This window comes from Aythya ferina (genome assembly GCF_964211825.1).
Source record: "Aythya ferina genome assembly, chromosome: 3".
Lineage (NCBI taxonomy): Eukaryota > Metazoa > Chordata > Aves > Anseriformes > Anatidae > Aythya > Aythya ferina.
Genome location: NC_140298.1, coordinates 7,937,466 through 7,958,550, shown reverse-complemented (window position 1 = coordinate 7,958,550; position 21,085 = coordinate 7,937,466). Strand labels below are relative to the sequence as shown.

At 43.0% G+C, this 21,085-nt stretch overlaps 1 protein-coding gene across 3 annotated transcripts in view; it reads left to right on the top strand.

The window, feature by feature from the left end:
• Nucleotides 1–21,085, top strand: part of ISM1 (isthmin 1) — a 40,093-nt gene that overhangs the window by 7,304 nt on the left and 11,704 nt on the right. For 2 of the 3 annotated variants that reach the window (XM_084515170.1, XM_084515172.1), the window contains one exon: nucleotides 16,061–16,297. The exons of the other annotated variant lie outside the window; for it this stretch is intronic. In XM_084515170.1, coding sequence (XP_084371296.1) covers nucleotides 16,061–16,297 — 237 coding nt within the window. The remainder of the gene's footprint in view (nucleotides 1–16,060; nucleotides 16,298–21,085) is intronic. 3 annotated transcript variants of the gene reach the window in all.

Here is a 21,085-nt window from a genome sequence, read left to right as displayed (position 1 = left end):
GAGGCCTCAGCTTGGAGCTCTGCTGTTGGTCTTCACGGCCCCAACAATTTCATCATCATTTTACTGTCAGGCAGGAGCCGGTCACTGTGTACTCCCCTGCGGATTTTATCACGCACGTTATGACCTGCTAATAGGTAACCCAGCCCTAGCACTGAGAGCTTCAGCACGCTAAGCTTTTCAACACCTTGCTCTGCTTTGCAATTGTTTTGCTTGGGAGAGATCTGTTTAACCAATTCAGGTAGTATTAAATGTAAATTGGGAACCGTGTTTTGAATTCAGCAGTTGTTCTTTTGTCTGCATCTGTATATTGATAACCAGTGCCTCATTGTTCCAAAATGGGGAAAAACTTCTTTAAAGAAAGCAAGGAGCAATGAAAGATTAGGTGAAAACTCTGGCTGTGTTTTGTTGCAACATCTGAAAACCTCACAAAGTGGAGTGCAGAGGCTGCCTGTCGCAGATTGCCCGGCCTCACTTCATGCTCGATAGGACAACAGTTCTCTCTGGTTATGGGGCCGCGCTGTAGTCCTCATTTGGAGGTGAAAAGGCTGCCTGCCTCAGTGCATCCTTCTTGTTTGCTGAGCAGAGCAGGCACATTGTGGCACAGCTCGTGCTTTCCTGTCTGAGGAAACTCTTGCAGGTCAGTAAGGAAGAGATGCCCGGCACAGGCCGTGCCCCACGCACATCTCAGCTGCAAAGCAGCTGCAGCACAGTAACCACAGATTTCTGCTCAAAACATCACCAGTTTTAGTCCTGCTTACTTGATGCTGAGAGAAATGCCCAAACCAAAAGGGGGAGCAGGCTCCCATGCACTCACCCTGTGTGAGGCAGTAGCAGTGATAACGATGCAGACTGTGCTATCTTGGACTTCCCACAGGTTTGGAGATATTCATGCTTAACAATTTCCTTTTTTTTTTTTTTTTTTTTTTTGTTCTTTTTTTTTCCCCCTACAATATAAAAGTACACAGAATGCAAGCAATGGTAGGAAATTATCTCGCCATACTCTTTTGATGCTTACATTCTCCTAAGTCATTAAACAATCTTTAAAGGCACTCATACTTCAAATATATATGCAGACAATTCAGATGTTTTCTTACACAAACATAAACTATAAAATTGAAGCAAGCTACTTTTTCTTTGGGCTTATATCCTGAAAATATAGTGACAGACAAGATTTAGGGGCTGTGCCAGGTTTAAGTATCAGAGTTGGCTGCTGCACACTTTTCTGTGCATTTTACTGGTGTTCGTGTGAACGCCTGTGGTGGCACCCATCTGTACCTCACTTGTGCTGTTTGCAGTGTTGTTTGGTGCTTGTTTGGCCTGCTTTGCCAGATTCATATCTTGGTATCTGCCTTAAGACCACATTTTTTTTAATCAAAAGCTCTTTGAGTTGACTAACTTATGTTCTCCATTAAAGCTGACTTTTTTAAGAGCGTTATTTTTCAGTGGTAGCAGATCTAGGTCAGTGATGCATTTTATTTTTTCCTTTATTTTTGAAATCTCAACCCAGGCTCTTTGTGGTTGAGACTCCTTTGTTGTTGTTGTTATTGCTTGCAAACAATGTGTAGTATAATAGGTCTCCAGGCATGAGTGGAGGCTGTAGGCACTGTCACAATGAATAATAAAGTGACAGCTTACAGCAGAAAAATAGAAAGTGCTTTAGTAAGTTGCAAAAGGAAGTATTAAATAATAGAGTGCTTACTGTTGCATTGTAATACCATTGTGCCCTCAGGATACTGATTTTAGAAGTTTTGAAGACAGAAAATGCCAGGTTAAAAGTCACAGTTGAACACATTCGGATGAGCAAGGCTTCCAAGGAATAGAGCAGTGAGCTTATTGATCCATCCATAAGAGCAGAGTGTTTCCCGTGCTGGTGTTTCCACATACGTGTGGCAATCCAAGTGATGGCTCGCCACAGTGGTCAGTTGTGCGGCAGTATAATACTTGGTCGGAGGAGCTGGTGTGGGTGGTACTGGTAAGCTGTCCCTTCATTCTTTTGCCCTTGTTTTTCTGTGCTTGGAGGAATCGTAGTAGTGGGGCATATTTTTGTATTCTTCCCTTCTAGCTGGCAGCAGGATGAAAGCAGGCCTCGAGTTGTTCACCTCTAAGCTCTTTTGGTCTAATGACAATTCGAGTCCTTTTTTAACTTACGGAGATGCTCATAGAGATGGGAGAGGAAAATCAGAGATGAAATCTTTCTTTTGTCAGTCGCAGTGGGTCCAGTCCATGTTGAAAGGCAGGAGAAGTTCAAAGGTACCTTGGCTTTTGCATCTCCATGCTGGACCTACGTTCTCAGTGTGTTTAAATTGACCTTGCACCTCTGACTTTCATGAAGCAAGAGGAGTCAATGACTTGCGTTGGCTGCAGACCCAGCCAAAGTTCCTCTTGGATCTGAATATTTCACAACTCATTTTTTCTAAAGAATTGACATGCATGTAACACACTTAATCAGGGCCTCCATCCTTGTAGACAAGCTGGGCTTTGGCATGTGGTTTTCTTCTGATTGCAAGAATCCATTTCCGTCTAAAATGTTTCTTTGTTAGTTTCATACCCACTGAAAAATCTTGGGCTGTTTTGTTCCACAGCAGCTCTTCTTCCTAGGAAAGATTACAATATCCTCTTTGCCTGCATGGCTGTTGAGATCAGTGCTTGTGACAATACCATGAGTGCAGCGTATAAACCACCCAGATAATTTGTCCCATCTTTTTCCATCCCTCTTTACAGTTCCGCTCTGAAAAAGCAGTCCTCCCTTTCTAAGGAAGAGGCACTGGGTGGGTGCTGTCCTCAGGCTGAGTTTAACTTCCAGAAAGGCATCTGGCCTTTACATTCCCGTTGGATCGGGTATTCAGGAATCGAACGATGCACGCTGTCAGTGAAACATCTCTTCTTGCACAAGCCCGGGAAGGCTGAGTGGGAGGCGAGGTCCTTTCCCCAGAAGGTCTGTGCTGTAGGTGCAATGGAAAGGCTGCCAACGGAGCACAGAGTAATGGAAAGAGCAGCGAGGAGGGCCTAGTGACAACATCGCTATTTTGGGTGCTAGTCTTACAGAAACGTCAAATCATTTTAGTATCTTTCTCACTTAAAAGTAAGCCATCGGCAGCAGGTTTTGCCATGAGGAAACCAAAATTACTCCACTGGAAGCAGTTGCCTAAGATTACTGCAGGTGTAACAAAGCATACTCTTGCTTGGTTTTATCTGCCACCTACATATCAGTACAGGATTTTAAAACCAACGTGAACTTCATCTAGATATACTGTTACTAATTGGACATTTGCTAATGGCTTTTTGCACAAATTACCTAAATAAACAAAATGGATTAATAGCTTAAACAGATTAAAACTTCTCATTACATTGACATAAAATTTATTAGAAAAAAATAGCAGCCAGAGCTAGGTAGTCTGGATTCCATAAAACCCCACCAGAATCATCTCCTACATCAAATGAGTTGCTTATACACTCTTTAATTTCATACCAGGAAATTACTTAGCATCTACTTAGTGGTACAATAGCAATAAAACTGCCCGTGCCTTTAATGTCTGCGGATACAGCTCTTATCTGAAAGCATCCTTTGAAATTACCTCCGTGATCAGCCTGGATTATTTAAGATGCGGTGTATATGTTGGTGTTTTGTGCGGCTGATTTCAAGATTCGCTGGCCTGAAGGAGTCTGTAAAGGTTCACTGCACAGAGCAGGCTGTAACAAAGCAGTTAATGATTCTTGTGACATCGGTGCTGCCATTTCAGTTTATTTGAATGACACTGGCATTCTGTCTTAAATATATCACTTTTTATTAGTTTTGGGGGTTTTTGTTGCCTTTTTTTTTTATTTTGAAACCAACTAGATATTAGGCATGGGTATGCATCTTAGCTAAACTATAACCTAGCAAGTCCATGCCTTTTGCACTGCAGAGCACCCAGAGTTTTTCTAAACATGTAACCACAGTGATATTTTTATAAAGGAATGTTCACCTCATGGGATTTTTTTAAGGTGTTCTATTTTTTTTCCAAGTTACAGCTTCACTTTATTGTACATGATGTCCAATAAAAAAGATATATGTCTGTGATTGGACTTTGAAAAAGGGCCACGGTGCCTATTCCATTTAAAGGGAATGAAGTCAAGCAGTAAATTTGCTGGTCGCCCTTTTCATATTGACTGTATCTCGGCCAGCAGTTGGTCTTTGATGTTGTAACAATAGAGCAAAAGCAGAGGAGGAGGAGGATTAGGACCTCCATAATATAAAAACAAGTCTGCATTCATCGTGATTTTTACAGAGCACAGTCCATGTCTATTGGAGGTTTGCAGTGGTCTGCAGAGGAGTGCTGCAATCTTAACATTTGCAGGTGGTTTACAATTCATCCATCATTTCTACTACCATCTCCTCTTAATTCAGAGTTTGTTTAGGCTTTCAGCATTTAACTTTTTCTGTCATCTAATTCGTTCCTACAATAGGAAAACAGATGTACGTCAGGATAGAGCTTCTGGAGTATCATTTTCCTTTACAGGGATTGATTGTCCTGTTATTTATGAAAGGCTAGCTGCAGCTGGCCAATAGAGTATCTATTCCTCATCTTGCACTTTAAAGTCCAAGCTTTTATTGGGAAAGAATAGAGAGGTTGATATGTCTATGCTGAACATTTGTGGAAATATATTTCAAAAGGGAACCTAGGGCAGCCACACCATGCCTGTGTCTTCAGATGTTCTGGAACAATAGCACCAAAGGTTTCAAATGAACTCTTTAGCCTGATAGAGCCCTGGAGCTTTTGATATGCATTTAAATGGTGGCAGTGCTGGCTCTTGCTCTTGATCACAACACGCAGAAGGAAAAGGGTCATCCATTTCATGAAAATGCATAAAGTACCAAACGACACTAAATGCTGGTGAGAATAGGTAGACTTTGAATTGTGGGAAGAGCTTGGAAAGAGCTGAATAACGCACAGTGCACCATTGTGGCGTGCGGGTAACCTGGGGGCAGTGAGAGGCAGGGTGCACCGGGTGTCCCCAGTGACACAGCGGTGGCAGCAGCAGCGAGCCCAGTGCAAGGAGATCGGTGTCAGAAGCCCAAAGGCAGCTCTTAAGAGACCATCTGGGCATGCGCCAAGTGAAGTTGCTTTACTGCACCCAACCCCAGTGGCTCTGGCTTAAGGCATGACCCTGCAGTGTCCTGACAAGGCACACCTGCAAGATTCCCTACAAAAGAAGCCTGGCCAAAAGAAGCGGGGTGAGGAAGATGCCAATTTGTAGTGCATTTGACACCTTAGGACTTGATTTCAGGTTGGATCCTGGGCCTTCTGGGTGTCCAGATGAGACCTGTGAGCCCAAACTCATGAACAAGTCGCCACTTGCCAGGTGAGCTGCAGTAGCTCTTTAGAGCCTTATCCCACCTTTGTCCCACAAGTACAAGGTGAGTTGTACCCATCAGCAAGGGGCTGGTGCCTCTGGCCAGAGCCGAGCAAACAAATCCTGCCCAGGGCAGCTGGGCTCTCAGCAGGGTGATTGCATCCTGTCCCTGGACAAACCACTTCAAGGACTTGGTGGATACCAAATGTACAGCTTGTCAGTGAGGAAGCTGGTCTTTTATTTAACATCCACCACAATGGCCATTAAAAAGGTAACATCTGGTGCCGAAAATACACACATGGTATTTCTGTGCTCTGCTGTATGTCTCCTTCATCAGGCCCAGATACAGCAGTGTCTTAGCTGTCTCTGCTTTCCCCAAGATGCCAGCTGATGAAAGCAAACTACGTGAGGCTTAGCCAGCATCAGATGGGAGCTCTGGGTAGTTAGAGGCATCTCTGGAGTTTAAAAGAGTTTGCCCTTGAGGGATCAATAATTCTGAAAAAGCTGCTGAATTCAGTGGCACTGAGTTTGATTCTTGCTCTTCTTTGATCTGACATTCATGGCTTTTTGAATGATGTAAGACATGTCTGCCTTTCTCACCTACCCATTCTTCTTTCTTCTTCTCCTGCCTGTCTCTTGAAAGGATCTTTTTTCTTGTATTCTCAGGAATATCGCTATCGCAGTCCTTGCAACAAACGAAAATGAGCTAATTAGTTGCATAACATCAGAGCAAGGGCCAGTTTAATATCACCTCTCTGTTTTTTTTTGTTTTTTTGTTTTTTTCTCTATTCCATTTAAGTCTTTCCATAGTAAAATCCAAGAGGAGACTGCAGCTGAAATTGTGCGTTTGCACACATGTGGAATAAGTAGGGGAAAGAGTTGTATATGCCAATTCCCCAGCACACACTGCTGCTGTTGGTAAAAAGAGCTACAATTACACTGCAATCAGGTTATAAACCCCACAATACTCCCATGACAATCATCGCAGTTTACTGGTAAGAGCCATATGAGGAGAGAAGACATATATTTATCTCCTTAGCACAGTTAAGGAGCTGGAAGCGAGTTCTGTGCCACAGCCTACCAGGAAATGCTCTTCCAACCTGCTCTGCAGCACACGTGCTGCGGACACTTTGGGCTCTCCCTTTACACAGAAGCAGTTCTTCCTCCCTGGGCTCTGGCGTATCATCTAGGGTCACAGCTCCATTCCTCTAACGGGGGAGGCTAGGGTCTCTCAAACCCGGGCTGCTCATCTTTCCTCCTCTACCTTGCTGCAACATCTGGCTGCTGGGGCTAGCCTAGGGATGGTTTTGGCCAGCTCCCTACAGTTTATTGTCAGTGGCATCTGGGTGGCTTCAGGCACGTGGAACGATTATAGCAAATTTGAAAAATAAAACCATTTTCTAAGAATAGCCTAGAACTAACCAGCCATCGTGGGGTGGGGGGAGACAGAAATGAAGATATTTTCTTTTCACGTAAGTGTCAGATTCAAAAGCATCTGCCTTGCTCAGTGCATGTATGGTATTCATTTCCTGTCTGCAGTCTATTGGAATGCCCCCCGAGTCGTTTGAAATTGAAAATCGAGTCATGCTTCTTTAATCAGCTCTAGGAAATAGTCCCCCTCCCTTACTATTCTCACAAAATGTATATATACATGCATTGAATTAATAATATAAAAAGCCCACATTTCTCCCCAGGGCAAATCCTTTCTCGCTCATCTCTTAAACAGGGGAGGGTCCTCGCATTGTCTTGTCATGGGGCTGCGCATCACCTCACTTGCTCTTCTTCCCCATCATGTCACTGGAGGGAGGCCTTTCTCTTGTCTATCTGCTTCCTCTCCTTTCTTTCCCTCCCTCTGCCATTAGGGCAGTTCACAGCGATGTAGAAAGAGGGCACAGTGCCTGCTGATGATACCTTGACAGACAAACACGAGTTACCACGCTGCGTGTGCAGACGCCATTTGTGCTAACGACTTCCAGTTGCTCGTGTCTCAGTCTCCAGCGTTTTCTGATGGAGAGCATGCAGCAGCACCCCCAGTCTCGGAAGAGCTCTGCTGCAGGAGCAGAGGTGCGCGATCCCGAGGCAGCTGCTCAGGTTTCTGCTGCTGTTTTTCTGTAAGCTCCTGGGTGTAGTAACAGCCCCTTCTAGAGAGTGTTGTAAGTCATATATTTGGGGCACAGGTATTGAATATAAACAAGCGCTGCTTTTCCTCTGCCTTCACCCTCTAACTTCCATCAAAATAAAAAGTTGTGTTGGTGGGGAGTGCAGCTAACCGAGGGTCGAGTAAATTATCTCACAGTGCTTCGATGGCGTGTGTGTTTTGAGCATCAAGACCAGCGACTTGCCATTTTTCAGGCACAGAAGTAGTATTGCCAGAAGCACAGGAAACATCATGTTTTTGGAATATAACACTTGTCTGCTTTCTTGCTTTCCCGTTATTAGCTTTTGCTTATGTGATGAAGTCATCATGTAACTTTTGGTCCACAGGGACTAAACACTTTCTAGTCTCTAAAAACATCTGCCAGCTAGCACAGCCAAAGTCACAGACACTTTTGAAAGCATAGGGTGGATATTCAGTGGCATATAAGAGGGAGACGCAGAGGCTGGGAATAGCTGTTCCTTGGAAACTAACAGCTGAAGGCAACTTTGAAAATTGAAAAGGTTTCAAGTAAGGTTACTCTTTTGGCTAGGGAGAGATGAAAACTTCATTTATTAAAGCTGGTTCACCTAGTGAAATCCTAGCTACAGTGATTTAGTGGAATAAACTTGCAGAAGGACCCAGTTTAAAACCCATGAAAATAATTTCAGATGTATGTTTGTTCTCTTTCATTTACACTGACTTTTTGTTTGCTGGCCTGCAAAGCCTGACCAAAATGTTGTATACAAAAAGTATTAATACTCTGGATATCCTTTACTTTTGTGGTTTTGATTACAGCTTAAGGCAGAGTTTCCCATTCTCTTGGAAATGTGTGTATAAATTAAGATACAGATTTCAAATGATGACTTCAATTAAATTTAGCCATGGCATAAATGGATTCTATTTAAAACTATATTATGCTACTGATTTTATGCAAGGATTTAATAAAGCCCAAAAGAATCAGTACGTTCAAAGAATTTGCATTTTGGCATCACAGGTTATAGGAGTGAAATAGTTGGCTTGCTCTTCAGTTGTGCATTCGCCTGTTCAACTGCTAAATCAATGAGTCCTGCGTGGAGAGCTCCAGCCAGGCGGTGATTACGGGGCAGATCATCAGAGTCATGAAGAACGACTAAAAGTTTGCCACCAGCTTAGGCAACTGGAAATATCTGTTAACTACAAGCAAAACTTGGCACTGATCATCTGTCAAAGCCCTACATAATTTTAATTCTGTGCACTTGGCTGTCTCATGGATGGCTGAATATCTGCTGAAGAACAAAGCATCAGTGTGTGCTGCGTTAGAAAAAATTGCTAAAGGGCCTCTGTTTTTTCCTGCAGACATTGAATTGTAATCACCATCAAGTCCATTTTATTATCAAAGTGTTTATACAAACTGGCAGCTCTTCACCTCTAAGTTGAGCCATACTGTTTGTATTTTCCAGCTGAAAGAAAACACGAAATACAAGCAAACAACAGAGCATGAAAAATAGCTGTGCTGTGAAATGTGTGTCCACAACATGTAGGAAAAAATTGCCAGATCTGAGTATAATATGGTTGGTTTTCTCCTTGAGCTCTGAGGAAAACAATATCGACTGCCAGAGCAGTTCAGCTCTGAACCCAGTGTTTAGTAATGCTGTGGAAGAGATGGGGAGCCTAGTGAGAGAAGCTCACCAGACGGAGGCCAAAGAAAGGATGGACCAAGGCTTGATTATTGCAAGCATATGGAGGCCATTTATTCAGCCTCAGCGACGGAGGAATGGTAGGAGAGCTCTTCTGCTCCGGAAAGTCCTGCCATAGTGTTGGGCATGTGGCTTGGGAGAGTGGTCTGGGACTTGCTGGAGCTTAGGTGGGAAGGTGGCCTCAGTACCACTGCCCCTGCATCCCTGCACATAGCATAAGGCTCAGCTGCGTGTTCAGCTCTCAAGATTTTCCATGGCACTAGGAAGCTAGAATTTTCTAGTGAAAAAACAAAAACAAAAACAAAAATAAAATCAAAAGCTCTGGTTCTGAGATGGGTGTTCCCAGATGCTTTGAGGTGCTGCTTCTGCTGTACACAGCTCCCGAGAGCAACCTCAGCGTGTGCCAGAAAACCAGCAGTGGTAGGGCACCCTCAGCTGCATAACTGTGCTCCTGCTGGCACCCAACATTTAGCCTCCAACAGTGCCTGTGGATCACCACTTCCACTCTGAAGTTCTGCTGTCTTATTACAACACTGTTTGCAGCTCCTGCAACTCCTGTTTGTCACAGAAACAAAATCAAAAGCCCCACAGCCCCTGGAGCTAATGCATCCCACAGCAGTACCCTATGGGATGCCTGGGTTGGTGTCTCCATACCCATCTAGTCATACATGCGGGTTAAAGAGAATGAGATGCAATGTCATTTTGCTAATTTTTCTGGACTGAACTGAAGTATTAAAAAATAGACTGTGTTAAACAGGACTTTCTTTTTAGTAACTGTAACAGCAATTCATCTTCTGTATGCACAATGCTTAAAACAGATGATAGGTTTTGCAGCCACTTTGTGAAAATGATTGCGTACTTGCAAGGCAGAGTAGTCCATTTTAAATGATTTAAGAACAGTGATTATCTAAAATGGGCTATTAATCACTGCACCAATTAATTTGTGTGGCTTTCCAAAGATAAGTAAGTCTTTCGCCTCACTGATGGTTGTGAACATGAGGGACAAGCGTTCTTTAAGGAAAATGTGAGCGTTTCAGAAGCTGGGGGGTGGATGTGCCACACCTCTGGTGTGACTTCTGGAGGTGGGAGCTGTCAGTGACTTCGTGGAGCGAAGGGGAGCTGCAAGGTTCAGCGCCACTACAGAAATTGAGTATGAGCCTAAGAGAGCTGCTTGTTTTATAAGAAAGTCACAGCAGAGCTACGAAGAGAACGTGGGTCTCCTGACTGCCTGGACTGTACGTGGCATTAATCATAAAATAAATTTTCCTCTGTGTATCTCCGATAATGCTTTTCAGCTGTTAGCCGCCCTGTCTGCTTTCCCAACACTGTCCTCATACGTCTTCATGCTAGGTCACGTGCTGCTTACACTCACGATATAAAAAGTAAATAAATAAAACCCTGGCATCAGATCACCCAAGTTCGTTACGGATCTTGGATCTGGGGAGGTGAAAGTCTCATGCGGTATCCTGGTGCGCTACTCAGCCTCCCCAGATGGGTTAATTTTAAAGTGATCATTTGGCACTAACCTGGAAACACACGACAGCCTTCAAAATCAAAACAATCTGTTTAGGCAGGTGGGGAATGAAACCAGCCCTAATGGCTATAATGATTTTCTGTGAAGGCCCCAGGCCTCATTTTGTCTCTGATAGCAATATAATCTTTTATAGCGTCTGTGAAGTTTCCTAATAAATAAATGTTCCTCATTCCTGGTGGTTGAAGATGCTGTACAGGTGCATCATGAAAGTGCATTGACAGACTGTCGGGTTTCAATTCAAGACCTCTTGTCAAGATCATTTTACAAGATATTTCAAAGGAGTATACAAGAAATAAAAAATAAAATAAAATAAAAGTGGTGTAGCCATAGCAGGGATTTGGTAATAGATTCCCTTTCTGTCTGGGAGTTGTTAGGGTTATAAGCTGCATCAGTTTTCCCAAATTCTTTCAGCTTCATAATTAGCAGTGTTTGCAAATGTGCCTTTAGCTTGGCAAGTGGGGAGAAAATGAAAGAAGGTGAGTAAGAACTATGAAGGACAGAGAAAGAGCAGCTCCTACAGAAGGTTTTCTGTCGGTCCAGCCATTCCTCACCTATTCCCTCTCTTGGTTGTTTTTCCAGACCTAGAAATGGGATTAAAATAAAGGGAAGAGGAAGGAGATGGGTTCCTCACTTGCTAAAAATGCAGGGGACTTCCCTTTTCCCCTAGTAGGGTATTTTTAGAAGTTCCAAATTCTGTTTAATTATCTACTGGAAAGAGAAACAGTGCACTTCCCTGCAGCTCGCATCTAACATGATGGAGGTAGAAATAATAAGGCAGCAGTGGACAGAGCTAAAATACCCATTTAATTATTGGAAATTTAAGCTGCAGTATCAGGTAGGAAACTTTACCTGTATGCAGAGTTGTATCTTGCTGCCCTAAAGCACTCCATGGTGTAAGTCCCAGCGGGATCACCAACTTTTAAAGTTATCCTCACAAAATCCCTGTGAATCGTTCTTCCCTGGTTTACAGGTAGATGCAAATACATCGATATGTGGGATTTTAAACCAAATCGGAGTGACTTCATCAAGTCTCGTATCAGTCCATGGCAGAGATGGGATAACGATGCTTGGGTGTCTGCCTTATTTTTTCATGCGTGGCCCAACTCATCTGTCACACTCCACCCTGTACAGCATCTGCCATAAAGGAGACAATAGATAGCACTTTTATCTCTGTGCTCTCTTTTCTAATATATTTTAACTGTGCTCCCTGTTTGCCACTTCTTCACAGAGCCTAAACCCAGCAGACAAGGGTTTCTCTCCCCCCCTTTTTCAGTGATGACTGTGGCAGGGCATGTTAGTGTGTAACACAAACAGCGTGGCAGATTCTCTCTATAGGGTTTATTTCAGTGCCTCGTCACACGGCTATGAATAATGAGTTCCTGCCCTTGTATACTGTCCACACTGAGAGTGCTCAGAAATCCTAAGCTGTTTTCATACTGGGGACTTCCATAAATATCTGATCCCGCGGGGATGGCAGAGTTGTGGCTGACAGCAATCATGAGTAACCCCTTAAAAGTCATCCTAATGGAAAGTTTAAAAGTTATGAATAATCCTGTTAAATGAAGGAAAAAAAGTGATTTATCTTAAAATATTTAGAGCAGATGCATCATTTGAGCAATAAACCAATGATGTGCCTGATTTAGAAATGTCATAACTTCAAAGAAACTGAGTCAGTAGTTCAGCATGAAGTGACATTGCTTCTGAAGCAAGGGAAGCAACCCCGCTTTCCCAAAAGCAATCGGAAATACAAATTGTGTACACCCAAAAATAAATAGTGTGAAATAAAAACATGTGAAATGACTTAGAAATAAGAAGAGGATTGCCCTCCCCAGGTTTTCATCTGTTCGCTTTGGAACACAACCACTGCTTTCCTCAGAAGGCATGCTGGCACTGCAGTACCAACACACTTTTCCCTGCTGGGCTGGCCTTGGAAGAGCCATCCTGAGTGCTGTACACCACTGAGCCCATCTTCTGCTCGTTGGGTGCAGTGCACGCTCACTTTTATTGATGGCAGCCCCTGCTACCTTCTTACCAGAGATAAATGTTTCTAGTAATGTTGCACATAAGCTTAGACACAACGCCAAAAAGGATTCCTCTGAAAAGCAGGCCTCCTATTTATTGTAATGACTGAGAACAAACGGTCTTAGGTCTGGTGGTACCGTGAGCAGATAACAGGTGAACCCGTCGTGTTGGCTGACAGCTGACACACACGGCTCAGTGTGGGCTTGCCCTGGCCTGAGAGGGTCTGCAAGAGCCGGCGTGGCTTTTAGGCAGCGGGTGCTCTGCATCACTTCTGCCATGCCCGACAGACACCGGTCCACCCCGTTCTTACAGACAGGCTCCACGTTCACCCCGGCACAGTCTGCTCTCAAACTGTGTCTGGCTTGGAGAAAAAGGCGGCGGGGTGACCGCATGGCTCTCTGCAACTGCCCGAGGAGGTGACATGCAGAGGGCAGCTCCAGCCCCTTCCTGGTAGCCGATGACAGGACGTGTGGTGGCAGCACGAAGCTGTGTCAGGGAAGGGTCAGGCTGGGTGTTAGGAGCAGTTTCTTTGCCGTGAGGGTGGTCAGACACTGGGACAAGCTTCCTAAAGAGGTGGTTGATGCCCTGTGCCTGTCAGTGTTTAAGTGGCATTTGGACAATGCCCTCAATAATACGCTTTGACTTTTGGTTAGCCCTGAAGTGGTCAGGCAGCTGGACTCGATGATCTTTGTAGGTCCCTTCCAACTCTAAATTCTGAAGTTGTTTTTCACAGTCACTGCCATTAGAGACGTGTTACTGATGTTGAACCAGCACCGCCTGCTCCTGTCCACCCTGAAGATGCAGAGGTCCAGCTCCTTCCTTGCTGCAGCAGCCCCTGGCATGGGGCAGTTTTGATGTCCCCTCGGTTTTCCTTTCTAACGTTCAGCAACCCCAACTCAGGCTGTAATTAATGACAGTCCTGCCCCAAGCAGCTTGGTAGTGGGCCCGATCAGCCTGATGTCATTACTTCGCCATGACAATTTTCTAACTAACTCCATGTGATATTCCATCTGTTTGACACTATTAAAAACTTTTTTATATAGCCCGTATTATTGTAGTTGCCGAGCTCCCCACAAACATCACAGTGAGGAAGGGAAGTGCAGTTATACCCACCAAGGCACAGACAGACCATGACCTGCCGAGATCACACAGCAAGTCTTATCAGGGAATTAAACACAGAGCTCTAAAGCCCATGGCCAGCTCTCTAGCTGTACAGTACATTAATGCAGAGAATCAGGATGTTCCTGAATGTGCAAGCAAATACCAAAAGTATAGGATTGTATGTGAGAATTTTATTTTTTAATAAATCTCACACTGTTTTTAATAAAGGCAAGATTATGTGCGTGGTACCCCAGGAAAAAAAAAAAAAAAAAAAAAAAAAAAAGTTAAAAACACAACTTTTTTGGTTCCTGTCTGAAGTAATTTAATAGCGGTGCAATTACTCCTTGTTGTTGGTCAGGCATAGGTGAGAAGCCATTTAATCCTCATGCACCAAGAAGTCTGAAGTTAAATTTGGTTTGATAAGTGTTAAGTTAAAGCACAAACGTGTGGATAAGGACCCTAAAGTGAGCTAAGTGGCCCTCAGTTTTATTTCCTAGAGCTTGCAGCCATGGGATTTTCTTTCTACTTTACATTAAATAAGGTGTGTGTTAATGGATGGCCCACCAAAGGCATCCCAAATTCTTGCCTGGTCTGTAGCAAAGAGCAGCATTGCTGTTTTGGCATTCGAACACAGTTAGGAGCACAAAGACTTCTACCTCTGCATGCATACACTAACTTGGAATGAACTTTGTACATCTGTGCTGTAGAGAGATGTTTAGTAGCCTTCTGGTACTTTCTGAGTATAAATATTCTGATCACGAAAACACCAAGAATATATTAATACTACAAAATCTGATTTTTGGTCTACAAATGCAGCGCAGGGAGAGGGGGAGAAGAGAAACGCCTTAGCTTTTGCTTGAGATTTCACTTAGTCCCAGATTAACTCTTAAATCTTGATTTATTTAACTCCATGAATATCTTCCTGTAATGTGCACAGATTACATTGTAAAATCTCTTCAAAGGTCAATTTAGAACAGTCTGAGCAAATAAACACAAAATAAAAGAAAAGGCACTGGGACTGGTGTGTATCTGAGACCTTAACAAAAGGTATGCTAGCTTAATTTGAGCCAGGGGAGCTGAGTGAAGATTGTGTTTAACCAGATATGCTGGCAAAAATATGCTTCAGAAGAGCCAGAACCACATGTGGCCATTCCACTTTAATTGTGCTTGTTTTAAAAGATAGGTCTTTAACATTTACCCTATCCATGCTTGCTGTATCTTTATGAACTGAAAATAAAAGCTCCCCAGGCAGTCATACTAAGACCTCAAACCTAAATTTTTTCAGCTGAGTCAAAAGCAAAACCTGTGTTGAATCTGCCCCATGCATTTCTTCATTTCTTTTTTTTTTTTTTTTTTGACTTGTCTGCCTTTTTTTTTTTCTTTTTTTTTCCGAGTCCCCAGGCCAGTCCTAACCCAGGAGAGAGTGTTTTGATACTAAATGTATCTCCTTGGTGAGGTCAAAGGCAGTGGCAGCAGTGCTACTGGTTCGAAGGCAGCCTGCTGTAATAAACTACAAAACCCAAAAGTACGCTCAGCAATAACAAAAGCATTAACCGCTGACCCACAACTTGGTGAAATTCAATCCCACCATTAGGCAAACATGAAAATGAGATCCCAGAGGAAGGAAGGTTCAGATGTTCAAGTCCAGAGGAATTGGGTGAGGAAGACAGACAACTAGATGGAAGTTACTGCAAACTGAGGAGAGGTAGAGAAGCTGCCAGCTCAACACAGTAGGATCTTTTAATACCATAAATTTCAGCAAGAACTTAGCAGTGTTTTTGCTCCACTCTGGAACAAAACAAATTGAAATGCTCAGTGGCAAAGACATCCTTCCACCATTTTAGGGATGTGTTTAATCTGATACAACTTCATTTCACAGGGATTGTTGCTTCAGATCTTCATGTTTCCAGATTTGCTTTAATTAAACGTTTGTGTCAAAGTGCAGGTGTCACTGGAGAGCTGGATTGTTCCAGGAACCTGAAAGCACCAAGCACCCACGTCTGACTCAGTTTTCTCTTGTGTCATGGTTTTGCACCGGTGTAACTGAGGATATTTCAGTGAGAACCTGGTGCCAAACTCATGACCCCATAGAAAATACATTGTGAATCTCGTACATTTAAGAAAGTGGCAGCAGGTCTGGATGCTGTAAGGATTTCTACCTGCAGTGTGCAGCCATCATTAGCAGGAAGCTGGAGATGGGGGTACTGGCAGGACTGCACCTCAGTTGTTGTTATAGTGCGTTGCTTTTTTCCCCAGAACACACTTACTACAGATGACCATTCTCCTGAAGACAGCTTTACCCTGAACCCCGAGGACAGAAGAGAATACCCTGATCTCCAGGCTGCCCACCGGCCATTCCCTAAGCAGCGATTCAGGCAGGAAAACGGGCACACGTCCTTACAAAGAGATGGACCCAGATCTTTCCTCCTGGATCTCCCAAACTTCCCTGACCTGTCAAAAGCAGATATCAATGGGCAGAATCCCAACATTCAGGTACAAATTTTTGTTAGCATGTGATGTTTTATGAAGCTACACAAGATCATTTTACTGAGCCAAGTGACCTTTCAGCCTGGCTTCCATGTTGTGCAGTCAGTTCTCTGCCTCTCTACCCAAGAGAGGTTATATGTACCCTCTGTCTGAATGCCCAGATTTCATTTTTTTTTTCTTCTGAATTTCTCTTTGGATATTGTTGATTGCATAATGTAGATATCAATATAGACCTGTTTATGATACTAAAGCTATCTTTGTTTTTGCATTTTGGAACATATTATCTTTGATATTAAATGGGTATTTTAAATTCTGTTTTCAACTCTGCATTGTAAAATTTGTTTATGAACAGATTCTCTTTTAGCATGCTATTATAAAATACAATCCTTCCCAAAGGTTTTAAGAAAGTATGTCTTTAACTTTCATCTTAAAATATGGTCTGCTGTATGGAACGAAGACTTAAAGTTAATTCTGCAGCAGCTGCCTGGAATAATAAAAAAAAAAAAAAAAAAAAAAAGTTGTCTGCAAATAAACTTTGTTATATGTTATTCCTAAAACTATTCTTGAGCTTGGAATGGCCTCTTGCAAGCCACTTGCATCTTAAAACTTCAAGGATTAGAAAGAGGAAAAAATGAGTGATTTGGTTTTAATTCAGAGCCTTAAAGCAAAATTGGCATTAATAAGCAGTCTTTTTTAACCAAAACAATAAATTGAAATGTTGTTCTGCCTAAGATGTGCTTATAAAAACAATACGCTAATAGAACGAGTATTCTGGTTAGATAAATTCCTGGCTTCTTACAGTCCCCCAGCCCACAAAATTACCATCCTTTTGATATGTCTAAGAAGTACATACATAAAGATATAAAAGATCTATTCGTGAGAGAACAAGCTGTCTCAAGTCAACGCTCCATTACTTCATAGATGGCTTGCAACGTTAAGAAGTCTAACAGCTTTGGATCAAGTGCAGGTCCAACACTCGACAGGCCAAGGTAGTAAACATGTTCAACATATGGTGCCTGTACGCATCTCGCATGCTGGAAGAAGCCTTCCAGAAAGCCTTAGGAAGGGAAGGTGGGGAAGCTGTAGGGGCCCCAGGTTGTGGCAGGCGGTGAATGGTGTAACATCACTGTTTGAACAGTATGCAAACCACGGAGGAGGACAGGAGGAAACAAAATCCTTCTCTGATTCGTGACAGTGTTTAATGTTTAGACCTAGGGAATAGATAAATGAGTGGAGGATGGAAACATTTCCCTGGCTTGTCTTTACAGTAACTGCTTCTGCTGTGAACTCTTTTTCCACCACCTGATGCTGGAAATGTGTCAGCCAGCTAAGTCAGCAGTTTTGCTGGACTCTGAGAACTGGAAAGCCTAGTCCTGTAAACTGGAAAACATTGGGCAACATTAATAACAGAGCTCTTACGCACAAGGATCAACTCTTTCAGAAATAGGCTCCTTACATTCTGCTTTATATTTAGTCTGCTTACTCAGGTGCATAAATAGGGATATACAGAGCTTCCTGAAGTTCCTGGTTGACTGTCCTACAGCAGTTCAGGCATTACAGAGAGAAAGCTGCCGTTAATTCATTAAAAAGTCAATGGAAGTTTATTTCTTTGCTTGAAGGTTGTAAAAGGTGGTCTTTTTTTTTCTTGTGGGGAAAAAAAAAAAAAAAGATGTCTAGCGAATTCTTGCTCATTAACCAATACTTTACTTATCTGAATGGAAATAATGACAGTTGTTGACTTGTAAATTTCTTGTCACCTCTTTGACAAGTGAAAGCAGAATCAATACTCATTTTTCTTTTTCACAACAGCTTTGGGCTCTGTAAGTTGCCGTTCTGAGGGTGTTAACTAAAGAGCCTTCACAGGACAGTGATACACAGGACATGGTTTCAGTCATGAACCAAACGTCTGTGGAGATCTGACCTGTTGCGTACATGCATTGTAATATACAGCAGGGTGGAATTTTGAATGAGCACTGCTGGGTGAGCAAGAAGATAGAAACTCAGTCTCTGCTGCAGCTAACATGGTTTGACATCCCCGATGACTTTGCATCCAGCCCTCCACGTGCTGTATGCAGTCTAGAGACAATTTGTGTGGCTTCTTGGGAAGAGGGGCACTGTCTGCTCCAGAGGACAGCCACCAACCTAGAAAGTGTCAGCTCACTGCCAGATCAGGCACCTGCTTGCAGTTAGAAGAGGACAGGAATATGTGAGTGGACATAACGAGCAGTAGGTGGAAAAAGCATTAGAGGCAGCTGGTGAAACAGCAGCAGGGGACTGGCTGTGAGACATCAAGCCAGCCTCTTGCCTCTTTATGACAGGAGTCAGGATAAAGGTGACCCTCGTGTTGCACAGGATAACAGTGCTGTGAAGTCCATGGTACTGTAGCAAATTAATATTTTGTGTCCCGGGATTTGGTTGAAAAGGAGAAAAAAAAAAACAAACAACAGCTATGTGTTAATCTAGTACAATGGCCACATTTACCTCTCATGGACCCCACAGCCTCTTTTCTCTTTACTACTACAAGTCTGTGTAGACTAAAAATAACATTTTAAAGGGAAATTGTACCTGGAAATTTAAAAAACCTAATAAACAGATGTAAAAAATCAGCGTAAGAAAGCAAATTGAAAAGATACTCTGGTGAGTTTTCTTTATGACCTTTCCTTCTCCGGTTTCCTGCAAGAAGGTAATTGCAGTATCATACCCTAGTTGTGTTCAGTTTCAGGGAGGAAGGTGTGGATATCAGAACACAATCACAGGAATTCAGAAAATTAACATGTCCCTAGACTACTACTGTGTTTATCAGGTGATAATCAAGTATAAGTATAGTGGACTGTCTTCTAGAAAAACCTCAGGAGCAATAATCAGAGCAGCAGTAATGCAAATGTTATTTGACCCTATGTGTGCAAGACCAGGATGACACTTACTGGTCTTTCTGGTAAAGGCTGGTGCTCCAGCCTTGATAAATTTTGGATCACTTCAAGGGAAGTTTTATGCTTTAGCACTACTTTTACACTCGTTGTTTGAGAGTAACTGCAAGGGCTGCTGTTGTGCAAAGGAGGGCTGTTTGGTTTGAGATATTTGATTTTCTTGTCATTTCAACTATTCTGTCAATGCCTGGAAGGCTTCAGCAAGAGAAGATGATTACAGAAACTGATCACACCTTTTCTCTGGATTTCCTCACATGAGAAATACCCCTTTTGCACTCCTTTGACTAGCTGAGGGATGCTATTAAACTAGCTGAGGGATGCTATGAAGACCTTGTAAATGCAGGGTTGTTCAGAGTAGGACAGACTTGTTCCTACTTGTTCTAGGTAACACAATAACGCCATGTGGGGGATGTATAGGAACCTGCTTGTTTTCCATTTCTGATGTTTTTTTTTCTCATCTCTTCCAACCAGACTTCTACAACCTCTCAGCTCTCCTTTGAGACCCTGGGCCCTGTGTCTTTCACCTTCCTGGCCATTCCTCTGTTTGGAACCTGATGCCCCATCACGCAGTTGAACTTTTTCCCATGTCTCTCCTCTTTGCTTTTCACTCCTGATTTTTCAGGCTTGTGTAGGTAGAGTGCTACTCTCTGTTGTCCCAGTGCTTTGCTGCTTTCCTAGCAGTGCTGGGTACCTTGACAAATGAGAAGAAAATGGAAAACTCCCTATTGTTTGTCAGGTGAAAGCTTTTTATTGATATTGATCCATTTTGGAGAACTTGAATCTTGACCAAATTTCACACCCAGTGTACCTGAAATACAACTCGGTGAGTTCCAGCAGAGATGATTGATAAGATGGGTTCCAAGTAGAAACAGAGTTAGGTAATATTCCTGGCCTAAAAATGTGTTGGTGTGGCCTGGAAACTGAACTAGAAGAGGATATGATTAAACCTGTTTTGATTAGTATCCTCACTGTGAATTGTGGCATTGCTAACAATTGATAGGAGTGATTTCAAGGCAGAAGTTAACGCTGCCTGCTTGGTGATGTTACATGAGGCTTGTGGACCATATTCACCAGTCATACTACACTAGTTCTGCTTTGTTAGCTTTGTTTGATATCTGTTTGATATCTACTCAGTTTCTACCTTCCCTTAAAAAACAACAACAACAAAAACAACAACAAAAACACAACTCTACACAGAACCACCCACTCCAGGAAGATACAGAATACAGAGAAACAAGGCTGTGAGATCTGCTTTAAGAAATAACTGCAGACTTCAAAGTAACTCTTTTCCAGGTTCATCAATACCCATTCCCCTCACCTCCATCCATATCACATATTTTATTAGATATATTTCTAAGATAACCTTTATATTTGTCATTTGAAGCTGCTGACTTCACTGCACTGGAAAGCAACGCCCTCCCAGCGTTGTCACAAAAGGCTCAGCAGTATCTGTAATGCTCTGACCGGCATTTCTCATCCCTAATCTAGCACAGTAAGAATTGGAGGGCTCCAGTAGGTAGCACTCTGTTCGTGTAATGCTTCTAGGGCCTAATTCTTTGAGATGGTAGCAGCACAATTGTCCCTGTCATCAAACTAAGATGTGGACAAGCTGAAAGTGCATGTTCATTTTCTCATTCCTCGGGCTGGGTCTGTACCGCGGAGAACTCACTGCTCCAAAGACCATCTGCCTGGTCTGCCTGTCTGCTTCGCTGAGCGTGCTGCAGCACCAGAGCACAGCGTAGCCACGCCAGGAACTAGCTAGTCCTCATGGTGAGCTGGAGGGATTAGTCTTGGCAGAACAGGGTGCCGGAGGGCCATGGTTAAACAGCTTTCAATACAGAGCTGTTACCTCTACATGTCATGGTGT